The following is a 14,595-nucleotide window of genomic DNA, read 5'->3' on the forward strand; positions in this document are numbered from 1 at the left end:
TGCTATGTTTTTGAGATGATAGTATGCTGATTTACTGACTGCTTTGACATGACTGTTGAAACTCAGATCTGACTCCAGAGTCACACCAAGATTCTTGACCTTATTTTTTGTCGTTTGACCTTTAGTGCCAAGGTACGCATTCACCTTGAGAACCTCATCTTTGTTTCCAAACACAATAAAGTAGCAATGATTTCATAGTTTGACGTTCGATATTAGGCATTCTATACATTTCCTATGCATTCTATAGAATTTTGTATTCCACACATTGAAGGTAACATCTTGTTTAAATATAGAATGCCTAAAATCGAACATCAAAGTAGGAAATAATTAATATTTCATATGTTTATACAATTCAACCAGACTTTGGTAAAAACCCAAACAATACAAACATAAAAATAAATAAAAAATCCAAAAAATGTTTTATATGTAATGATAGATTGTATGGTTTGTGTCATATGCAAACAAGTATTTGCATCTAAAAAGGTGTGCACCAAATTTCCTTTGTTATTGTGTCTCAAACACAGAACTTTGGGTTAATTTACTTGAGGACCGACAAGTTAACATCACTGCTGAAAAACTGCACTATTCACTGTCTTCAATAAAGCCGTCTCCCCGTAAGAACTTTGGTCAGCTTACTTATTTTATGTATTAGAGTAATCTAATACACTGGCGAGCCATCCAAGAATGGTTAAGCCAAATACAGCAAAATCTAACAGCAATAACAATGGATTGACACAAGGAGAAAGTACAGAACTACTGAAGTGTATTTAATATTTTATAGATTTTTTTTTTTTTTTTTGGTGATGCCAGCTTAAAGATGCCTCTCATTTGGAGATTGAAGTCACATGCGTTGCTCAGGCGTAATTTTTTTCACAGACTTCAACAGAGTGTAAAAATCTTGATAGTCTTATCTATCAAATCTGATCTTTATTTTGTATTTTCTATTGGGCTCAGATCAGGTGATTGGCTGGGCCATTCTACAGTTTGATTTTCTTTCTTTGAAAGTGTTTGAGAGTTTTCATGGCTGTGATCATTGTCTTGCTGAAATGTCTACCCTGGTTTCATCTTCATCGTCCTGCTAATGTAAATTTTAGACTGAAGCAGATAATATCAATTTACAATTATGAAGGGCAGAGGGTTGCTGAATAACTACTGAGAGATTTTAGCTGCGGTCTGGGCTTTCACTGCCTTTCTACACCTCTCTTTTTTCATGTGTTTAATACTTTTTCATTAAAAATTACAATTAATTAGTATCTTGGTCCTACAGTGTGATCCAAAACATGTCTGGCAATATTTTTTGGTGGGCTATAAAAACTTATAATGTCAAATTACATTTAATAGGTTACAACTGTAAATCATTGGATATTCTATGAAATACATAAAAAAATGAAAAATTAAGAAATCATTTTATTTGTCTGACCCATATGCTGTATATATAATCAAATTACTAGCCAGTCAAACCCTGATCCTCTATTGGACCAGAATCAAGTGAGAGTGGATTTTTATCTGTTTGCTCTCAGTCTAGAGGTATAATTAAGTGGTTAAGGATATTCCATTTGGATGACATAATAATCAATATATATAAGACCTTACAATCTATATTTACACCGGTGAATCACTATGGCAGAACATCATACTTAAACTAGATTCTATTTAAAGAGACTCCTGTAGAAGTGCTCTTACTGTATACATTAACTGTATTATCATTAGGAATGTAGTTAAATAAAATATGTGTTTTTGATTGTTAATATCAGCATGAAATTAAAATTCTTTCTTATTCACATTTCTAAAATGCATGTTGCTTATTATAAACCAATAATACATTCATCTGTGACATCTTAATGTTTTGTTGTGCTTCTGGTGACAGCGGACTTATTATTTGGTAGATTTTTTTAGAATTTGTAGTCTAAAAATGAAATAAAAATGGGGTATATGCACAGGGACTTTTAATTTTGTATAAACCAGCTCAGGCGCTTCTGGTGTCTGTCATCCCATTATAGACTCGCCATGTCTTATTTAAAATCAGTGATCTTCACTGTCTGATTGAGATACAATATAAAGTGGGTCTCAGATTGAACAAGAATCACTGAATTAAATTCCATTATTCTGTGCCATGTCTTTAAAATATGAAAATCTAATTTTACCACAGTATTTTCGATGGAGTTTCTGCGCTCCTCTTGTGCTCCTGATGGTGACTGCATTTAAACAATCTTTCATCTCATCTTTTTGTGCAAGAACAACTAAATGAATGTTTAAGTCTTTTTACATGGTTATATTTTAATTACATTACATGATCTATGCTGTTAAAGGAACCTTGTGAAATTGAAAATAGTCGCATAAACATTTCACTAGACGTTTATTGTGGCTGGAAAACACTTGCTGTGCATATTGACCGTTGTAAATCAATAATTTAATCTAGATAACTTATTTTAGATAATGTACTTTGTCTATTTCTTAATTATTTTTAGGTTAATGATGTATCTTAAACACATTTTGACCCATCTTGGTCTGAATTTGTTCTCTTCAGAACTAAGGATCACAAATTCATTTCAATGACATCAGCTATCAGGATATAAATCAGTTTGGGCTCTTTTGACCACTTTAAGAGGTATTTGAAAATGCATTTTAACAGATTGCTTTTGCAGTTTAAACAATTACTTAACCACAATGGACAACCTGACTAGCTGGATGGGATTTAAACTTTCACAAACTGTCTAGAATCGTACATTTGGTTTAAAGTTGAAAAAAAAAATGGAAAAAGTTGTGAGCCCAGATTCTTCCAAACCACAGTGCTCTTATAGTTTTGAGGCTCTTAGATCAGAAATATCAGAAAATCTGCTCATTGTATTGGTTTAGAAAATTCCTTCCATTTCATTGTTATTTTAAAGAGCTGTGTCATTTGATGATTGTAATTTCAACTAAACTGGAAAAATTAATGCTTTCACACAAGTTTCTCCAAAAATTAATCTTTTAAAAAATATTTTTATACATTCAACACTCTGGGCTGTTTAAAAAAAAAAAGTCGCCCCGACTACAAAATGTTTTTCATTATTACTATTTTTTTCATCATAAGGGGCAGTATTTGAAATTGGATTTCTACACCATCTAAAAGCTGAATAAATAATTTTTTCATTGATGTATGTAACAATATTTGGCCGGGATACTATTAAAAAATCTGTAATCTGAGGGTGCAAAATCTAAATAATGTGAAAAAAACCTTCAAGTTGGCTGAATTATGTTCTTAGCTATGCACATTACTGATCAAAAAATAGGTTTTGATATATTTACAGTAGAAAATTTACAAATTACCTTTATGTTATATGATCTATAATGATTAAATGATTTTTGACAAAAATATGACAAAATCATATCATTTTGGCATAAAAATCAATAATTTTGAAACACACCATTTATTTGTTGCTTTTGTCAAAATATACATGTGAGACATGAGACTGATTTTGTAGCTTAGAGAGCTTAACGTGCTGCAATTTAAGAAAACATCCCAGCTTCAAGAGTTCACACTTAGATATTGCTTGAAAATAATAGCAGGCTTGGCATGCTTTCCCAGGAGAAAACCCTAAGCTTGGAGAAAATTGAGCTCAGGGGTCCCGCCTGGTCAATGATCATGTGAGGCAGTACGAGATCAGGTAGTTCTCGAGAGCTCCCTCTAGTAAAAGAGGAAAGGTGGAGGTGGGGTGGATGGGGGGATTCTTCAAAAAATCAAAGATGAGGGAGTAATGCTAGTCGGGCTTTTTATAGTAAGTTTGGAAAGATCAGTTTATCTTACTAATCATTGCAGATGAGAGACCAGCAGCGATCAATCATATCACATCACATGCTTCTCTCGAAATTAGTTTGTGACACACATGCTGCAAATTGTCACAATGCAAACACTTTTTTTAAAAACACACCTCATATTCTCAAAACACATGGAAATGTTTTAAGGGGACCATAAAATGTGACAGACCTGGCTATTTAGGTTATGGTTATTTAGGCTAATAAATACTATAGACACAGGATTCAGGGTATTAAAATAAACAAATAAAAAACTCTCCTTTCAATGTTCACCAACAACTTCACCAAGCAACAGTCGCAGCACAGCGGCACTTAAAACATTTTCAACCCAGGCTCATTCTGAAAACGTACCTCTACATACATTTCTGGAGAAAGTCAAATACATCCCAGGAGCTACATTTTTTTGCAGCTTTTGCTTTTGCAAATTCACTCAAGGCTGCTGTGTATGCTTTTTGAGATGTCAAATTTCTCTCAGGAGTGCCTTTCGCCTCTGCTGTTTTTTTTTTGTGTTGTAAGAAAATGCAGTGTGTTTTTTAAAAATGTGTTTGCTTTGTGAGGATTTGCAGCAACTGTTCCGATGAAGATCTTTTATGAATTTGCTGCCATTTTTATACTTGCAAGTGTTTTCTTAATTTGCAGCATGTTAAACTCTTTCTTTAAAATATGGACCAATCCATTAATTTTCCTTCAGTTTAGTCTCTATCTCTGAGGTCGCCACAGCAAAATGAAATGCATATTTTGAACAGCAGATACCCTTCCAGCCACAACCCAGTACTGGGAAACACCCAAACACACTTATTCACACACACACACACACACACACACACACACACACACACACACACACACACACACACACACGCACAATGAACAATTTAGCTTAATTCAATTCACCTATAGCACATGTCTTGGGGGAAACTGGAGCACCCGAAGGAATCCCACACGAACGGAGGGAAAACATGCAAACTCCACACAGAAACGCCAACTGACCCAGCCGGGACTCAATCCAGTGACCTTCTTGCAGTGAGGTGACAGTGCTAACCACTTAGCCACCGTGTCGCCTCTTGGACAAATCCAATGGATGGGTTAAAGAATTAATTATAAAGCGTAAACCAACTGTTGGGTCCATCAGTGTTTTATGCACATTTGAGTTTAAACAACACAATATTTTTAGAGGTTTGGTCAGAAATATGTAGAAAGCTTTTGTATTAGGTTACACCATCTATAGGTGAGATAGAAGAAAATAATATCCCACAAATCTAAAAACAGGTGCTGTTAGTAGTAGGCCTCTAATCTCCTGATTGGATTAGATCGCTGAAGCGAGCAGGACAAGAGAGAAAGATTTCAACAAAATATCCATGTTTGTTGCGAATAATCTCTTTCTTATAGACTTATGCAAACATCCTCTCAAGCTCACCTCAAAATCAGTGTGTCTGTTGACTGGTAACGCTACGGTTACTGGCTCTCTCCTTTGATAAGTTTCCTAACGAAGGCTGCATAAATTAGAAGTTTCTCTCTGAATATTAATAACGCATATATCATTGGTGCTGTTGTTTCTGTTGCTTCCATGGAGCTGATTTACATATGAAAAATGGAAGCTTTCTGAAAACAGAATTTCTGAAGTTTTTGACCTAAAAAGATGTCCTAGATACCTCGAAATCCACATCAAACATGCTCCTCTCTCTCTCTCTTCCTCCCTCTCTCTGTTCCACATGTACACGTACACACACACACACACACACACACACACACACATAAGGACACAAGCAAAGCCACCATTTTTAGGTACCATGACATCATCTCTGTCAGATTTTCAAAATAATTAGTTGCTTTCTTCATGGCTGGCATACGCTATAGTGAATCTTTTTTTTTTAGCTGAAGCTGTCATAATGATTCAAATGAGAGACTTTGATCACACCCTGTACTCGCTAACGATTGGGGTGTTTATATGAGCTGTGATGTCTTTAATGATCTGCTTTTGATATCAGTTTTGCTCTTCTCTTTGAAAATGGCTGAAACTACATAATCATCCCAGAGCATGCGCAAATCTTATTGTTCACAACTTGCTCAGGGATTCTACTGTAGGAAGATGAAAATGACGAATAAACTATTTTGATCCTCGTCTGCACATAGGGTGTTAGCATATATGTGTGAGCGTATTTTTTCCTCTCACTTTTGGGCACAGTTTTTGAAGTGACTTCCATACTGACTTTAAGCTGTGAAAGCTAAAGAAGAATCAGCGCTTTGATCCGAAGGACATTTTGAAAGTTAGAAATCCCCTATGTTGTCATTCTTAAAGGGATAGCCCAGTTATAAATTAATTAATTAATTTTATTTTATTATTCCCAATGTCATTCCATTATGTGGAACTTAATAAAAGCTATTTTAAAGAATGTTGATAACTAATCTGTTTTAGTTTCCATTGATTTTATTGATTGATTGTATTTTTCAAAAATACAATGAAATCTTTCATGAAAAAAATCTTTGCATTTCCTTCCATAAGTATATAGAGGGGGAAATAAGTATTCAACTTCTAACCCTTTTTCTCAAAAAACATATTTCTAAATACCTTCTTGATTTGACTTGATTTTCAGCAGATATCTATATATGGAAATAAATGAATATTAATTCATTTACAAGTGAAGTTATGTGTATAAATAACTCAGGAAAAAAGTTTTCAACACACAAAGAAAGGGGGGTTTAGCAAGGCAGTGAAAGCCCAGACAGCAGCTGAAATCTCTCAGTAGTTCTTCAGCAACCCTCTGCCCTTCGTCATTGTAAATTAATATTAGCTGCTTCAGTCCAACATCTACATTAGCAGGATGTTCAAGATGAATGCAGAGTGAACATTACAGTTAATGATCCAAAACACAGCCAAGGAAACTCTTAAATGGTTTCAGAGAAAGAAAATCAAGCTGTAGTATGGCCCAGCCAACCACCTGACTTAAATCCAATAGAAAATACAAAATAAAGACCAGATTTGATAGACGTGACCCACAGAACCATCAAGAATTTTACACTGTTAAAGTCTGGGAAAAAAACACACCTGAGCAATGCATGTGACTTCTTTCTCCATATGAGAGGCGTCTTTAAGGTGCCAGCACCAAAAAAAAAAAAAAAGCCTTTTATACAAAGTATTAAATACATTTCAGTAGTTTAGTACTTTCTTTGTCTCATTCCATTGTTTGGCACATACCATTTTTTCAGATTCTTTTAGTTTTGTCATATTTTTTGTTATAATTTTACCAAAATCTTGTTAAATTTCATGTCAACAAGTCCTTTGGAATACTGTATATATGACTGACTTCCCCTTGTGTGCATGCGCGTCACACAGCACCTGCAGCTGTCACAGTGGTTTATCAGAAACGTTTTATCAATCATTTCTTCTACAATTGACAGCAAGAACGAACATAGAAGACTTGTCAAATTGACAAGCAGCATTTAAATGTTCAAAAGAATTAAAAATGTTATTGCATATTGACTTCAATTCCGATTATATTTTAACCAATGTATTTATTTTTTTTTCTGTTCAATTGAATTATTTACTTTAGCCCCTTAACTGGATTATTAAAACTCAAAAAAATAAAATAAAAAAATACATGCATTAGTCTATCAAACATTTGTTTTTTTATTTCAATATCTCTCTGTCAACAAATAACAATATACAAATTAAAATTATAATGATGATAATAACAGGGAGGGAAACTCCAGTGTTTGAGTTATATTTAGCTTTAAAAACTTTAATAAAGTTTTAATAAAAGCTTTGACTCTCAAGTAACCATTTTTGGGAAAAATACTGGATATATAAAACAATAATACTAAAATTACTACTAATACTACTACTACTACCACTACTACTACTACTAATAATAATAATAATAATAATAATAATAATAATAATTTGTATATAATAAATCATATTATATCGTATACCGTCATTCCAACTAAAAATACCGATATATGATTTTTTGTCCATATCGCCCAGCCCTATTTTGCATGGCTAAGAACTTAATTGATTCTATTGTATTGTTTGACATGTATTTGTTTAATTCATTTGTGCTTTTTTCAGTTGTGTTGTTTGTAAAACACTTTGAGAAAGCAACTTTTAAAGGTGATATTATTTTAAGTGATTTTCTCAACATTTTGACTGTTTTTAAAAATTTTGATTCCAGATTTGACTAATATTATCCTATCACAACAAACCAATCATCAATGGAAAGCTTAATTATTCAGCTTTTTACGTATATATATATATATATATATATATATATATATATATATATATATATATATATATATATATATATATATAGACAGAGTTGTTAAATGTTAAAATAAGGTGAATTTAATGTTAAAAAAATGGATTATGGATCTGTTTCATCGCTCTTCTTTATTCATTTATTTTTTACTGTATTATTGAAGTATCAGATCGGGTTTCCAAAATCGATAAATCAAAATCAAATGAAACGGGACTCAGACTCGAGGGCAAAAAATTCTGATCGGGTCATCCCTATATTAATATACTGTGAAGCAGATTTTGTAAATCATTGTAAAGGATTTTGCCAAACTACTGCATATTTATGCATTTATCAAGCCTGCTATTCAAAGCAATACACAAAAATCTATTTGCTAACAATATTAGCAAAATACATTGACAGATTTTTTTAAACAAATAGCCACATTAGGTTAGGTTAAATGAATATGGTTTACTCTCATAGAAACTGTATGTTTAAATCTATGACCGCACAGATGAACAGATGAGACAAAAAAATCACTATCATGCCACTGTCCCAAAGGCATTCCCTATGGTGTTTTTTAATGATCTTTTTTCTCATAGCACACTGTCCGTGCGTAAATATGACAACATCTCTAAAAGTGAGCATCACAACCACATTCCCTTTGAAAATGAAATAAAGGAATTGTTTATCCTTGTGAATTTTAGGCCTTGAGCAAGTGTGTGTGTGTGTGTTGCGTTGCACGGCTCAGTAATCCCAGCGCAGTCACAAGCTAACAGTGCCTCTCTCCTGCCGGGACTTAGCGCACACAATGTGAGCGGCATGTGACTGCATTAGCATAGCTCACTGTCAGACTACACTGGTCTAATCTCTGTACAGTCACGAACCACAGCACCAACAAAGCCTGGGAGAATAATAAAGCAGGAGGATATTCTTGAAAAAGAAGTATGTCCACAGTGGTGACTTTCAGACAGTTTTTGTCATTTAGGAAGCAACAAAACACTATTTTAGCGAGCATAACAATTCCCCTGTGTCCTGTGCAATATCATCGATCTCACCCGGAGCCATTGATTGGGGTCTGCACTCTCTCACCTCATTCTGTTTCCCTTTAGGAGTGCATTAATTCTTCATAGAGAGCGATATTGTCATATGAGAGTTGTCATACACAAAGCAACTCTTATATCATGCACTGCGCATGAAAAGTGCAGGAACAAAACTCTTTAGAAAAAAGTTAAGGGCTGGGGCAAAACGCCAGAAACTGTGATGGTCATGTGAAGCAGTAATGATGTGAATGACTGAAATCATGCCTGCTTTTGGGTCTCATTCAGAACAGTGAACAGAGGGCAAGAGCATTCCGGAAATTCTTTGAGCTGAAGGAGTAAAGCCCAGCAGACTGAGCACATGAGGCTTTCAAGCTGTTCTCCAACACACTGTGAACAGAAGTTTCAGGTGCTGCTGGCTGGAGTCATTCAGCAAAACTATTTTAATTAAATATCTGTGAGTCTGATAACATAATGCGGGCCAAATAATGCGGGAAATTAGTAGAATATCTGCTTATTGTAAAAGTGGCTCTAAACAAGTGTAAATAACTCAAGAATCCATCATGTGAATGAATGCATTCACTGGTTTTCTTTATTTTCAGTCTACTGAAAACATTTAAGAATTTAATATTTCAAGCAAATGTTTTAATGTTGCGTGTAAAACAAATGTCATGTTGTTTTACGATACGTTTATATGCAATCTTCTTACATGCAAACTGCACAAATATATAGTTTTCTTATTGCGCATATCAGACAATCCTCCTCTTTGTTTGAAAAAGCATACTTGATATTTATCTATTTGGGGAGATAACACACGTATAAAGCTTTGAGCAACAGAGCTTATATTTATCATGTGATACAAATGCTCTATCATGTGAGGAAAACAATGTGCCGTTAGATGAAATCCAAAGTAACACTGATAATTAAAATTTTTGCTAAATATTTAGCTTTGATCAATCCTTTAGTTTGAGTAATCTTTGAAAATCTCAAAATTAACTGCAAGTATTTCAAATCTGTTAATGATTAGTTTACTTGAAGTGTGCAATTTCGGAACAACTGCTTTGTATAAAGTACTTTTTTAAATTGTAAGGAAATTGCACAAACGCATAAGTGTTTAGTGTATTTAATGTACTTTCATATGCTTAATTGAAACTATTTCAAGTTTGCTTATACAAAAAGTTGAGACAGTATGGATAATACGGGTGTAAAGCTACATTGGTCTCATGGTTCGGTTGAATTACGAATATCATGCCATCATTTCGTTCAATTCGATATCTCAGTGCATCATGGTGCATTGATTATGCTTTCCATACATTAGATTTTTTCTTCACAACACAAAGTTGTTCTTTATTAAAATCTATAAATATTTGAATATTTATATACTATTTGTCCTTTAATACAAGCAGTAAGATATATGAACTGTACCTTCAATATGACTTGCTCAAAATTTTGATTAACTTTTTAAATTTATCAAACAAAACTCCAATACATGCACAGAACAACATGATATCAAATAAACAATGTAAATATTATCCTGCTTGCTTTTTGAGCGCTGTCAAACAAAGTCTTACACCCCTATGACTGTTAACTGTCTTCACCCGCTCAATAGAAAGGGCTGCGATTGCGAATGCGCTGTTCACCAATGAGAGACGCGGCAAAGAACAGCCGCGGTTACAGTCTATATGCGCATAATACGCGGTTATCACAGGTTTCTCCCTTGAAGTGAAATAGCAGCTTGTGTGCTGTGCCTTCTTCAGTTTCAATGAAAGACTTTACAGCACACTCAAAAAAGCAGTTGAACTGTGCATAATTATCTACCTTTTAAGTAGTAGCAGCGTTTCATTTACTCGCCCTAACTTCCTTCGTCATGCGGCATTGCACATAGGAGATAAATGGCGTCAGTACGTAATAACCGGTTATGATTATTACTGAACCAATATTGAATTGTCCCTGTATGCATCGCGGTGCACCGAAGAAACAATACATATCGACACCCCTAATGGATAATGCAAATTAAAAAAAGAAAGTAGTAATTACTCTGATTTGTATTTCATTACAGAAAATACAACAAACATTATTTAATGCGTTCCTCATGCATTTTATTGCTTCTTTCTTTTGTATTTTTCAATAATAAACACATTCCAATTCTAGTTTTTGCAACACATTAAACAATTAAAAGACGTTTTAGGGACACCAATGAAGTGTTTCAGGTGTAATTGTCTCCCATTCTTCCTGCAAACAAGTCTTAAAGTGGGCAAAGTTTGAGGTCTTCTTTGTCACATTTTGTGCTTCAAAATGCAAATGTCAAAGGATTGTGTCCCGACACCAGCAAGGATTTTAGTGGTTTGTGTGTTCATTGCTGTGAGTGCACTTAATTGGGTTAAATTCCAGTTCCCCTTCGGTTGGGGAACTTCAGTGCCATGAATGGGAGGATTCGGATCAGAAGCCGCTTATCTGGAGAGTATTGAACGGGCCAATGAATGAAATTAATTGGCAGCGTAAGCTTGCGCAGGTGTGCGACATCTGCAATCATCTCAGCATATAAGCACACCTGAAGCCAGCAGACGCCATCCTTTTCGCTTCAGATCCTTTCTGAGTGAGTCGATGAGGGTTCCTCTTGCTGATCAGCACTTCAGAGCGAACGAGTGTGTCTCCCGGTCCAGAGTGGGTCTTCGCGGTGGCAGACGGTCGAGCTGGGTTACTCCCTTGCCTGCGGTTCTTTGGGTCCGGTCCTCCAGAGCGGTGCGTATAGTTGCAACTTTCCTAAAAGAGCAACACAGTCGTGCAGCACGTCCTTTTCAGGATGGCGCTCCGACTGTGCGTTTCTGGATGCGGGGGTTTCCTGTCTCCGGATGATGGACACGATCACTGCATTGCATGTTTGGGGGTCCAGCATGTTAATGCGGTGCTCGCGGGCGGTTCATGTCGTCATTGCGATGCCATGACCGTTGCACAGCTAAGATCGCGGCTAACTTTCGCAAGAGAGCGAGCCACCCCAGTTGCCTCCTGTTCTAAAAAAGCAGCGGGCGCTCGGGCAGATCTGAGGGTTTCAGCGGGAGCTAATCCGCCGCCCACGGGCTCGCGGACCTCTCGCTCCTCACGGCGCTCCATCCAAGCTTCGGGTGGTGAGAGTGATCCGTCTAACCAGATGGTAGCTCTCACACTCGCTGACACCGGAGATCAGATGTCCTCCGCGGCATCGGAGGGTGGGCTTTCACTGTCCGACGAAGATCCGGACCCGCTCGCCCCCTCCGGGCAGGTGAGCGCTGTCAAATCGGATCCTGAAGCGGACATGTTAGCCGTGCTTTCCCGGGCTGCTTCGGCCGTGGGGTTGGAGATGGTTTATCCCCCAGCTCCGCGGCCGGACCGACTAGATGGGTGCTACGTAGAGGACCAGAAGGCGAAGCCTTCGAAGCCTCTCGTCCCCTTCTTCCCGGAAGTGCACAGTAGGCTCACGCAGTCCTGGAGGGCACCTTTCTCTGCCCGTGCTGCGAGTGCCTCCGCCCTCACCGCCCTTGACGGCGGAGCTACCAGGGGGTATGAGGCGATCCCGTCAGTGGAGCGCGCTATCGCGGTCAATCTTTGTCCGCGCGGCGCCTCTACGTGGCGGGGTTTGCCCCGCCTCCCGTCCAAAGCCTGTAGGTTGTCTGCCTCCCTCGGAGCCAGAGCTTATAAGGCTGCGGGCCAGGCTGCTTCTGCTTTGCACGCGATGGCCACCTACCAGCGCTACCAAGCGCAGGCGCTGGCCGAGCTGCACGAGGGCGGGTCCAACCCAAGCTTATTACATGAGCTGCGCACCGCGACCGACTATGCTCTTCGGACTACTAAGTCCGCCGCGTGTGCGCTGGGGAGGACGATGTCCACACTTGTGGTTCAGGAACGCCACCTCTGGCTAAACCTGGCCGATATGCGCGACGTTGACAAAGTTCGCTTTCTTGACTCGCCCATATCCCAGGCTGGCCTGTTCGGCGACACCGTCGGTGAATTCACCCAGGAATTCAAGGCGGTGAAAGAGCAGTCGGATGCGATGGGCAATGTCATCTATCGGCGTGGCCGTAAGCCCGCTCCGCCCGCCGAGCCATCCACCTCCGCTGTTCCTCGCCGAGGGCGCCCGCCAACGAGTGCTGCCCCGCCCCCGCCTGCGCCTCCGGCCAAGCGGGCGCGGCGTTCACCTCGAAAGCAGGCAGCCCCTCCTGCCCAGGGCGCCGTTAAGTCCGGTAAACGGACCGCGAAGCGTCCCTGAGACAGGCCATCCGGAGAAGAGGAAACTTGCTCTTTCCCCGCTGGAGGGCGGGGCCCCGATAACAACGGTACTTTTCAGTGCCACCAAAACATCAGTAAAAGAGCACTTTTTCCCTTCCCCGGATATGACTGCACGAGTTCTGCCAGTCCGGGACGCGCTGCCTTCCGGCTCGCAGACTCTACGTGCTTCGCCAGTGGCTCACGAGCGCTGGGGGGACGGTCTCCCTTCCCTCAGCCCTCCAGCCCCCTCTCCGGAGTCAGGGTGCGGAGCCAGAGCGAATCGCTCTCCTCCAGCTTTTCCGCGGGACCCTCGTGCTTCCCGGATCAGCACACCCACTCCGCGCTGCCCCACCGCTGGTACGTCAGCGATTGTAGCGATGACTCCATTAGCGAGGGCTCTGCCTGCCTGGTTAGCGCGGGCCAGCCCCTCGCGGTGGCTCATACGCACAATCAGACTCGGTTACGCGATTCAGTTCGCGAAACGGCCCCCCAAGTTTACGGGCGTGTATTTCTCCAGGGTCAACCCCCTGTCCGCCCCTGTCTTGCGAGAGGAGATTGCTGCCCTCCTGGCGAAGGGTGCAATCGAGCCGGTTCCTCCAGCCGAGATGGAGAGTGGGTTTTACAGCCCATACTTCATCGTACCCAAAAAGAGCGGCGGGTCACGGCCAATCCTAGATCTGCGCGTTTTGAACCGCTGTCTGCACAAGCTGCCGTTCAGAATGCTCACGCAGAGGCGCATTCTCCAATGCGTTCGTCCTCGGGATTGGTTTGCAGCCATAGACCTGAAGGACGCGTATTTCCATGTCTCCATTCTTCCACGCCACCGCCAATTTCTGCGGTTTGCGTTCGAGGGTCGAGCGTGGCAGTACAAGGTCCTCCCCTTCGGGCTCTCTCTGTCTCCGCGGGTCTTCACCAAACTCGCGGAGGGTGCCCTAGCGCCCCTTCGGCTCGCGGGCATTCGCATACTCAATTATCTCGACGACTGGCTGATTTTAGCCCACTCGCGGGAGCAATTGATTATGCACAGGGACGAGGTGCTTCGGCATCTCCGCCTACTGGGGCTTCAGGTCAACCGAGAAAAGAGCAAACTCGCCCCCGTGCAGAGGATTTCTTTTCTCGGGATGGAGCTGGACTCGATCACCATGGTAGCGCACCTCTCCGAGGAACGCGCTCGCCTGTTGCTGAACTGTCTGAGGGAGCTCGACAGCAAACTAGTGGTCCCACTGAAGTTCTTTCAGAGGCTCCTGGGGCATATGGCATCCGCAGCCGCCGTCACGCCGCTC

The 14,595-nt window shown here is 39.7% G+C and overlaps 1 protein-coding gene across 1 annotated transcript in view; it reads left to right on the forward strand.

Moving 5' to 3' along the window:
- Positions 1-13,313, forward strand: part of LOC147846793 (uncharacterized) — a 133,892-nt gene extending 120,579 nt beyond the window's left edge. The window contains exon 2 of the mRNA XM_087237068.1: positions 11,462-13,313. Coding sequence (XP_087093194.1) covers positions 11,874-13,313 — 1,440 coding nt within the window. The 5' untranslated portion in view covers positions 11,462-11,873. The remainder of the gene's footprint in view (positions 1-11,461) is intronic.
- The last annotated feature ends 1,282 nt before the right edge of the window (positions 13,314-14,595 follow it).

This window comes from Danio rerio, chromosome 1 (genome assembly GCF_052040795.2).
Source record: "Danio rerio strain M-AB ecotype USA chromosome 1, GRCz13ab, whole genome shotgun sequence".
NCBI classification, from domain to species: domain Eukaryota; kingdom Metazoa; phylum Chordata; class Actinopteri; order Cypriniformes; family Danionidae; genus Danio; species Danio rerio.